At 42.3% G+C, this 10,204-nt stretch overlaps 1 protein-coding gene across 1 annotated transcript; it reads left to right on the top strand.

Annotated features, from left to right (window-relative positions):
• Window positions 1-5,807: 5,807 nt before the first annotated feature.
• TMEM100 (transmembrane protein 100) lies at window positions 5,808-6,249 on the top strand. The gene has a single exon (XM_009880226.1). The coding sequence runs from the start codon at window positions 5,845-5,847 to the stop codon at window positions 6,247-6,249; it is 405 nt and encodes a 134-aa protein (XP_009878528.1). The 5' UTR covers window positions 5,808-5,844.
• Window positions 6,250-10,204: the final 3,955 nt, after the last annotated feature.

Below are 10,204 nucleotides of genomic sequence, written 5' to 3'. Positions count from 1 at the left end.
CCCGCGGAGTTGTGCCGTTTCGTTACCGGCGGGCTGTATAGCGGCAAGCGCCCAAAAAGCTTTCCCTGCCTGTTCGCCTCTCTTCTCTCTTGCATAGGTGTTCGGGGATAGGCGTGACACGCAGAGCTTTACTCTAGGTGTGTGTGGCGTTTAACGGGCGCGTTTGAAAGTTTTGCAATTTGCAGATAACAAAGTTTGTTTGTGGAGGGGTTCGGTTGGCTCCCATCCTACCCTCCAACTATGTCTGAAAAACGAAAAACGTGTGGGAGCTTAAATCTGGTAATTACGTTACCTAAAAACTTGGTGGTGGAAACTTCGGGCATCCTGAGGCTCTGACAGTTGGCATGGGTGTAATGTGTTCTTCTCCTGTCCCTGCAGTTCAGGGCCTGATCCTGGGGTCTTGTGAGTACAAATTCTAGTTCTGTATTTCCAGGAGTGTTCACATGGGGAAGAGCTGGGGGATTGTGTTCAGGATCACTATAGTCAGTTGAATTCCAAATGGACCCTGGCTCTCCTCTTAGTACAGGACTACTTATGCTGTTTTCCATAGTTGCTTTAATGCAAAACCAGTGTGAAGCATGAGCATTAATTGGTATTTTACATAGGCAAAAAAGGGTGTCTGAAATATGCAAGGTATAGAGAATCAGGTCCAGACCCTAAAGGCAGAAAACTTAAACTTACTGGTTCTGAGTAAAATGCAAAAAAGGGGAAAGGATTGTAGTGGCTGAGAAATACCAGCTCTTTGCACTCGCACAGAGATATTCAGTATGTGGGAAGCCTCCTGAGAGAGCACCACATTGAAATGATTCAGAGTTAAAATATTGGAAGCTTAGTGTATAGGTTTCATGTGTTTCTGCTTCTCAGCTTTGTGGTGAGGGACAGAAGGGAAGAAATCCTGTCTAGAAGAAGTTGCACTGTCAGTCAGGTTTTTTGATAAAGACATTAATTTAAAAAAATTACCTAAACTGTGTGTATCAAGGACAAATACAAATAAATTACTGACAGAGCAATTTATCTTTCCAAAGAATGATGCTAACAGAGTGTCTTAGGGGGCACAATTGCATTAGCTTTTCAAACAAAAGTAACCATTCTTGTAATAGGAGTGGAAGTTGACTGCAAGATAATTTCATAGGTCTGCTTTTGTTTTAATGTAATTTAGATTATTTATCTAAAGTGTTTTTTTTCTGCACTTCCCTCCAAACTTTTCAAAAAGTTAAACTAATTGCTAGGTGGTGTGCACAAGAAGATAGTCAAGGAGATATGCAAGGAGACTTCCTTATTATTAGCTAACTTCAATAATCAGCTAAATATGCTTTAGCTATGTCACAGGCTTATTCCAAGGATCATCTAGAGAAGAACAGCAGCAGTTTGTGCCTGTAAATGTTTGTGTTTGTGAAATGTTAGTAGGGTCTAAATAACTTAAAAAGATAGAAAGCCCTTAAAGTTTATCATTATACGAACTTATTCTTAGGAACTTATTCTCATCCCCACTTAGGACTCCTGCTTCAGTGTCGAAATGATCTTCCACAATCATGCACATATAGAAAGGGAATGTTGAATAAGATTAGCAACATAAATCTCTGCTGCTTCATAAGTTTTACCCAGCTGCTTGGTGATTTCACAGCTGCTTCTGCAGTTGATAACAATTTCCATCGCTCTGCTTTCTGCAGAGTTGTTAGACTGCTCTGCTGCAGATTCTACCTTGTCCCTATTTGAATGATGAATCTTTTAAAAAATCCAATAACAGAAATTAACAATAGTAAATATAATGAATTTATGTTTATTACAGTGAGTTCTTGGACTCAGTTTGCCTTTGGTTTTGTTTTTTTCTGAGAGGAGTTTTCGGGATTGTATTACTTAGGTTTTGTTATAGAAGAAGAGATTTAAAAGGGTTTTTAGTGGGAATCATGTTGTTACTGTCAGTTTACAGCTAGGAAAACCAAGGCACAGGGAGATGAAATGATTTGCTCAAAGAAACTGGAATCAAAGAAGAGACAAAACCCCAAGTATTCTGAGTCATGATTCACATAGGTGAAGTGAGCAATAGAAATGAAGATGAAGGAAATTTTTAACTTCAGAAATTCATGTGCATTACCTTTTCCTGCCTAGCTAGTTCTGGGGTGCTTGCCTGAGTTGTGACACTCATGGTCGAGATGTCACATCATCAAAGGAAAATGTTACACAGGGCCATAAATGGGTGGCTGCTGCCAAGAAAAGAGGCAGAAACCACTAGGAGAGCCAGAGGGATAACATCTGCTTCAGTTAGGTTAGGAGCAGGAATCAGCATTCAGTGGGAGCTTTTCCATGCAGGAGTTTTGTTCTTAAGAAGCTGATAAATATTCAACAACTTCTCTTGTAGGAAACTTCCATCCTAGAATATTGTCACCTCCAAGTCATCATTCAGCAACATCTGACACTTCAAAGCCTGGAGCGGCTCTTTCTGCTGCATGACTCTGCCTTGAATTGATATATGAGACATCTTAAGCAGTCTTCCTCTGCTTACTGAGCCAAGGGATTTGTTACGATGGATTTCTCATGGACCTGGTAGGTGTGCATGCTGATGGATTTCATGTCTTTTCAGTAAATCTCGACTTACGCTTATTTGTGGGTAAAACATTCCTCTCCTGTTTATCCAGTGGTAGCCACAGATTGCCACAGAAACACATTCTTCCTCCGAGTCAAAGTAGTTCCTTAAGATAGTACTTCTAGTATGATTAGTGAGAGGATGCTGGTGTTGCCGGGTATCTTTGCCTAAATTTCTTACCCTGAAACTTGAACCAATTCACCTGTTGGCGTAAGTCAGAAGTGATTTTGCTGGCAATGAGGATCTAATGCCCTGTTTTCTAGGGCTGAATACCTTTACTCACACTTCAAATAGGTTCTGTTGTTTATTTAACTTACAGTATTTGAATAGAGGTTTGTTTATTTGTTTTATATGAATGCCTGTCTGCTTACATCCTATTACAGGGAAGAACTGTGCTCCTCAGAAGTCAGCAGGTATTTTGCCCCTGACTTAATTTTGGAGATGTTATGAGATTTTTTTAAAAAATCATGTTAGTTTTGACTATAGAAATATATCTTCTTTCTTCATAAATTTCTGTACGACATCCAAGAGATTTAATGCTCATTGGGGATGTATCTGAAGCAAACGGACGAGGACTCTAGAGAAGGGAGTAAATATATTTAGAGTAAATGTTAAAGCTTTTCAGAATAATCATGTTTATTATGAGCCCAATCCAAAGCCTTTTCAAGTTTGCTTATTTCTGTGACTGTTAGAGTATTTGGACTTTTGAATAGTTATTACAATGTATTTGGAAGTAAGAGACCTTATATATTGAAAATGGTTAGTTTTTTTCCTCTCTCAACTTTAATAGTAAAATGTTGAACAAATTGAATGTGGCTAATGGTAGAATCAAAAAAAAAAAGGTGACATTTGGGTTCCACATTCTCCCATTGTGCTAAACTTCTGTAACATTTTATGGATAAGTAATGCAGCAACATAGTGGTGCCAGTGTGAGTCTCACTGCTCTGTAAGTCGTTATTGAAAATGCAGAACTTGAGCTCAGGTCCATGTGGGAACAGATCGATGGCGCCCTAGGCAACCCCATGGCTTTCCTGGGATCTTTCAACTGATATAAAAAGTGCTTAATCATGTGTTATGATCCAAAGGACAAAGCAACAGAACCTAGGAGAACCTAGCATATCTAAGGTGTCAGCATAGATACATTTGTTTTGTCTGATAAGCACTGTTCAGATCCTCTTCCTGCCCTTCAAGATACCAAATACCTTCACAGAAACACAGAATTATGGAATGGTTGTGGTTGGAAGGGACCACTAGAGGTCACCTGGTCTGCCCCCGGCCCCCCTCAAGCAAGGTCACCTAAAGAAGTCTTCCCAGTAATGCCCAGATGGCTTTTGAATCTCTGCAAGGATGGGGACTCCAAAACCTCCCTGGGCAACCTGTGCCGGTGCTCAGTCACCCTCACAGTAAAAAAAGTGCTTCCTGATGTTCAGGCAGAACCTCCTGCGTTTCAGTTTGTGCCCATTTCCTCTTGTGTTGTCAGTGTGTGTGCTCAGTGCGCGAACTTTTGTTGTGCTGAGCATTGTCATTAGGGAGGGAAAGGCTCCTCTGTCTTGTAGCTGCTGAGCCCCTTGCAGGACTGAGCGCTGAAGACAGCTGTGTGCAGCAAGATACAATATTGAGCTGAGCACTGTTCCTTAGAGCAGTAGAACAAAAGCTTTGTCAAACCAAATCTGAACTTTCCTTCTCTCATTAGGGTTCAAGGAAACTCAGATACAAACTCTGTGACTAGACACACAGTATAGCCTGATTGTGTATGTGTTTAAAAATAGTGAAATCCTCTTTCTCGCAAAACACACAGTCAGTTGTATGAGGTACCGAGATACAAAACCAAGGGCTTTCCACAATGGACGAATATATCTTAGCAACAGGGGTGGGAGTGGTGGGAAAGGAAAAGGAGAATACAAGTATCTGGCAATTAACTTCCTAGTCACAGATGTGAAGGTGATAAAAGTGATAAAAGCATTACTGCATTGCCAACGTTCTTCCTTGTTCTCTGAGCTGCATATCATGCCACTTATAAGAGCAACTACCCAGCCCGGGCTGGAGAGTGGTGGAGGAATCCTGTGAGCTACGTGCAGCAGGGAAACCTACTGGTTACCCAGTGTCCCAGTCTCTGTTGTATGTGGTGGGGTGCACTGAGCGCACAGCCTGGTCCAAGCCAGCACAGCCATGGAAGCCTCAGCATTGTCAGAGGCTCACTGCAGACGCCAGGGCGGCCCCCACACCACCAGAGTTGGAGTGAGATGGCCGACGTCTGTCGTGGCAGCCCGTAGTGGTGGAGAACCACGGGCTCATCTTGTCCTGATCAGGTGGGCTCCGGTTATGCACTGGGCTCCATGGAGCCAAAAGCTATTTTGCCTCATAACGCAGATGCAATCAAACTGTACATGCTCTCTGTAGGACTGAGAGCGTGTATACAATATGGAGACGAGGAAAGCAACCTAGTGTAAATAAGATGAATGAAGATAAATCTCTCTCCCACGCAGTAACATGCATGTGGTTTCATGGACTTACAAGAGACCCATTGCTTTTGCATTAAGCCAATTTAAACAGCAAGCTGACCGTTTGGCATTGATGTTGCTGTTACAGTAGGTTCACCAGCTTTCAGCTGGTGTTTGCTGAGTGCAAGGGAACTGTCTTCGTCCCCATTCCCCCCACATCCATACCTAGTCGTGACCATTTGAATTTTTTCCCTAAGTAGCACTTGTGTTGAGAAAAGGTCCTGTTGCGTGCTGGGCCAGTTCTTGCTCATGTTACTGTCACGTGCATTGGAGTAAATCTGTGTAATGTATGTGTATAGGTGTATATATAAAGAAACTGGGAAAAAGCGTGTGAGCAAGAGTAGAATTTTTAACCAAAACAGCCCGTGAACTTCACCTCCTCGTGAGAAGATGTAATGCCATTGAAATCTAAATTACATCCAGAAATACTGACTTTAGGATGTAACTCAAAGTGGGATTTGGCCCACAACACTTTAAGGTTGGTGTCTGTCTTGGTCTGTGACTCTGTTCTTTCTGGCACTTATGCACATGCTGAAGACTACTGTAAGAACTGATTCAGATCCTCCATAATCAGTAGTGTTAGAAATAAGCTTGTGTATAAATCCTTGCAGGGTCAGAATGTCTGCTTGTTTGCGATCCCGAGTGGGATACTTCTGTGTCACACTTCTTAGTTGAACTTATGCTCTTCTCTCCACAGTGCAATGTGTGTTCAGCAGAGCCTGCTCTAGCCTAAGAACGGAAGAAGTCAAGACAATCAAGATGACAAACGAACCTATTAAAGAGATCCTAGGTGCTCCAAAGCATCCTGATTCTGTAACCACAGAGAAGAGTAATAACAATGACTGTGTGATAACCACCATCCCTCTTGTTAGTGAGTGCCAGCTGACTGCAGCAACAGGGGGAGCAGAACTCTCCTGTTACCGCTGTACCGTTCCCTTTGGTGTGGTTATCCTCATAGCCGGCATTGTGGTTACTGCTGTGGCATACAGCTTTAATTCCCATGGATCAATCATCTCAGTGTTTGGATTAGTCCTCTTGTCATCAGGACTCCTTTTGCTGGCTTCTAGTGCAGTGTGCTGGAAAATCAGGCAGCAAAACAAGAAAGCAAAGAGGCGGGAGAGCCAGACAGCGCTTGTGGCAAATCAGCGAACCCTGTTTGGTTAAAGACAACCAAGAGAAGGCTGGACAGAAGACAGAATCTTTGTAAGTCGACTTGACTATTTATCAGTAGGAGAGATTGCAGGTTTTAATTTAACTTTGGAAACGAACTGAAATGAAAATGGAATGGATTAAGAAATACTCTTAAAAACTCTGCAAGTGCTCTTAATATTTTTCTTACTGCAGACTTGGTAGTGATTCTTTCCAAGACAGAGGAAAAAACACTTTTCCTTCACAGAAAACAGTGCCGTCGTAACTGCAATCGTCATAACTCCATTCTCCAACATGCTGATCATATTGGAAAGGGAACTTGTGAGAATTAAGAAAATTATTTTGAACTGACTTGAAATGCCAGAAATGCCAGAGATCTCCTTAAAATACGTACTGTGACATTTGACCAAGGGAGAAGTCACAGCATTTGAAGTGACTACAAGCTTATGGCCAGATTGTCCATGACTTAAATTGTAGCTCAAAAAAAAAAAAAAAAGGCAATAACAACCAAACACAGTGCAGATTGCTCAATAAGCTGATTCTGATATTTTATGTAACTTTCCCCTCCCAATATCTGTGGTACTTTCCCCCTTTTTTAAACCAACTAATATTAATTTTGTTTTACTATTGAATAGAAATAGGTAGAAATGTGTAATTATATTGTCTAACCTAAATAACGAGGTATGATTATAGCTTAAAACACAAGACTTTTTTTGTAAATTAAAGTGGTCAGGTTTAGCACTTTTGATTATTTTGCTATAAAATTAAAAAGTAAATTTCATTAAAATAATATTCAGTGCTGCTAGACCTTTAGAAAATCCTTTTTTATTGCTATCAAAATAGCTTGTGTCTTTAACTTTGTCTACTTTGTGATTCTGTTTTTGTAGTACATCACCTATGACAATAACTGTGAACATATGTACTGCTGATCTCTTCCAAAAATCTCTGTAGACTATGGATTTTGGTTTGATAGCCCGTACCTCTTGCAGCTTGAAAAATCATAAGGATCAGTTCTGTAGACACTTAACGGCATAGTCAGTTTTAGACACAACTATTAATAATTACTTGTGGAAGCAACATCATCTGTGTGGTAAGTGTTTGCTGAATGAGCTTTGGAATTACGAATCTTTATGAAAAGCAGGTGCCCGGTGTCCCCTGTGTCCCCGAGATGTTTGATTCTGTAACTCTTGTGTTCTAGAGGTCTTCCAGCTTTTCTCAGGCAATGAAGAATTGAGGGCTGGTCCTGATTTTAAGCAAACCAGAACATTATTTCTGCATCTGTATCTTGAAGGACAAGTGGTGCTGAGCCAAGTCACAGACTTACCCCCAGCGTGTATGAGGGTGTCAGAAGGCAGAGGGGCTGCATGGAGTCCTCTTTCCTTTTTTGTCTCTCTCTCCTCCCCTCCTGCCGCCCTTTTTTTCCCCAGACTCAAAAGGGCTGCATGTGATTCTTGCTTTCCGCTGCTACAGCGAGCGAGGCCTGTGCCAGCGTGACTCCTCTTTGCCCTCCGGAGCCTCTGGCATCCACGACGGCTGTGGCGGTGCCGCTGCAGAGCTCACCTACCGACTGCTGAAATCACCCAGGCGTGCTGGCTGAGGTGCTGCCTTTTCCTCTGCCCTCCATGGTTTAAGCTCATTACATCCATAACTTATCCCCGGATTTGCAAAGTGCACTTCATGTTTTAAATAGAGCGAGCTATATGTATGGGAGGGGATGTTTGGAGTAAGTATTTGCGTTGCCACACTCCGTGGTTACCAGACGCTATAATAAAATCACTTGCATCAGAGGAAAGCTGACAACACATTTTAGCACTTCCATAGCCCTAACTTAATCACGGCAGGAAGCTTTCCTGCTGCTAGGAGAACATGTTGCGTCACCAGAACATCTGACACCGGTGTCTAATGTCAATCACTTTGCTTAAGGTCATTAAAAATATTAGGGTGTCCCCTTACGATGTACAGGTTTTGCATGAGTGACAATTCATGGGAAATGCGTAGCATGATAAATAATGGAACAGGTGGACTAAAGTGGTGTCTTTCCTGTTTAAAATGAGAAAAGTGATTGACATTAGCAAAGCTGGATAAGCTAAATAGGGCTGTTTATTTTTTTTTTCCCCTGGGAACACAACAGTTTTTCTAACTCCTTCTTCCCTCTCCCCATTTCTTTTCCCTCAGAGGAATTTTGCAGGCAGCCGAGGAGAGAATTGCAGGGGCTATAGAGATGCAGTGATTTCCACTACACATGTGTACCAGCTCAGCCCCATGATTCCCAGGCTGAGCGCAGAGCAGAAGCAGCCTGTTGCCCTCTTCAGAAGTCTTTCCCATACATGGGTCCTCCCTTCGCCATTGCTGTGATACAGGCGAGGTTGTGTGCAGCGTGTGGAAGGAAAATAGAAGTGCAAGGTGCGGCTCAGCTCCAAGTCAAAAGAAAAGACCAAACTCAGTGGAATGGAGGCAATGGGGTTTTGGGAGCAGTTTTAACAGGAAGGGTAGATAAGAGTAAGAGTTGCTCTGCTACTACTAGAGATTTCCTTTCCCTTATCTCTGCTCTCTTTTTTATCTGCACTGCATATACAAGGACACAGCAGAGTACTTGTACTACCCTCTGCCTTGCTAATTGTGGGGTATCTACACATTAAGCAGCATGTAAGCAGTGACAGACAGCATTGCAATGACCCTGGGCATGATCCCCAGCATAACAAAGCTTCAAATGCAACATGGTGTCCCGTAATACCAGCTAATGGACAGGTTGAGAGGCCTCTGGGTAATATGGGGCTGTCATAGCCCATGCTGTTGAGCTTAGTAGCATCATCTGTATCCTAGTGAGACAAGGTATGTGCACAAGCATCTTCATATCCAGCAGTGAGTGAAAGTCTGCGCAGGAATTCACTCTTCTTGTCCTTTATTCAGAGAAGCAAAATAGTAACTATGTGGGGAAGAAACCCAGCACCTGGTCCCAGTGTCCTGCAGGAGCAAGGCAGAGGTTGTGAACGGTTTTGTCGGAGACCTCATGCTGTTGAAGATGTTTTCACATGTTTCATCAGTAAATTGCTACATAGCCTTAGAAACTGGCACAGGCTTCTCCACCATGATTTGTGTACATTAATTTTGGGACAGTCTGAAGTGGTAGTAGCATCTTTTCTGAATAGACCATCCAACACAAGTCTCACAGTCTATGGTTCTTCTTCCTGCAAGTCGACATATTACAGACATTTTCATTACTATCCTCTCTCTCTCTGCACCGCTTGTCCTGGTTCCAACACAGGAAGAATACATTCTTTTTACCCCGTAAAAAACAATCGTTCTGGGAGAGGTGCTATGTGAGTACAGTGTGACAGACTTAGCACCTTCATTTTTCACATCATGGTGATATGTTTTTTACAATGGCACATTTACAGTGCTTTTACAAGGGTCAACTGCCTCAAACTGGTCAGCTACAAACAGCAAAATTTCTGTTTCAGCTTTTGAACCCCATGACCTAATCTGGATTGACTTGGAGTTTCATGCCTGGATGCTGGGTCATGCAGGCCACCAAATCTTTGATACAAAGCCATTTGGAACTCCACAATTGCTGTTTGGTGTTTCTCATGGGAACCTGAGAGGCAAAAGTCGGCCTGGAGGATGCAACCCTGTGGAGATCACAATGACTTTCCAGTTCAGAAACACCTTCCCTTCTGGTGTTAAAAAGCTTTGAATGCGACAAATGGTCTTTCGGTTCTGGGAGAGGTTGGGTGGGAGCTGATGCAAATTTTATTGTCACAATTGCTTGTCTCTCCCTTCCTGAAAGCTCTGGCAGCATTGCGCAAGCAAAATTGCCCTCACAAGGATAGAAAATTATCTAATAGGGGAATTGCGCTGGTGCACCGGGCAAATGTTACGGGGATCTTAAATAATAATTTCAAAACCTAAGCACAGGAAATTGTGTCTGTAACTACACCCTGTATTGCTATTGTACACAAAGCCAGTTATA

The sequence above is a fragment of the Charadrius vociferus genome, unplaced genomic scaffold (assembly GCF_000708025.1).
Source record: "Charadrius vociferus isolate BGI_N301 unplaced genomic scaffold, ASM70802v2 scaffold662, whole genome shotgun sequence".
NCBI lineage: Eukaryota > Metazoa > Chordata > Aves > Charadriiformes > Charadriidae > Charadrius > Charadrius vociferus.
This window is presented reverse-complemented; position numbering and strand designations above follow the sequence as displayed.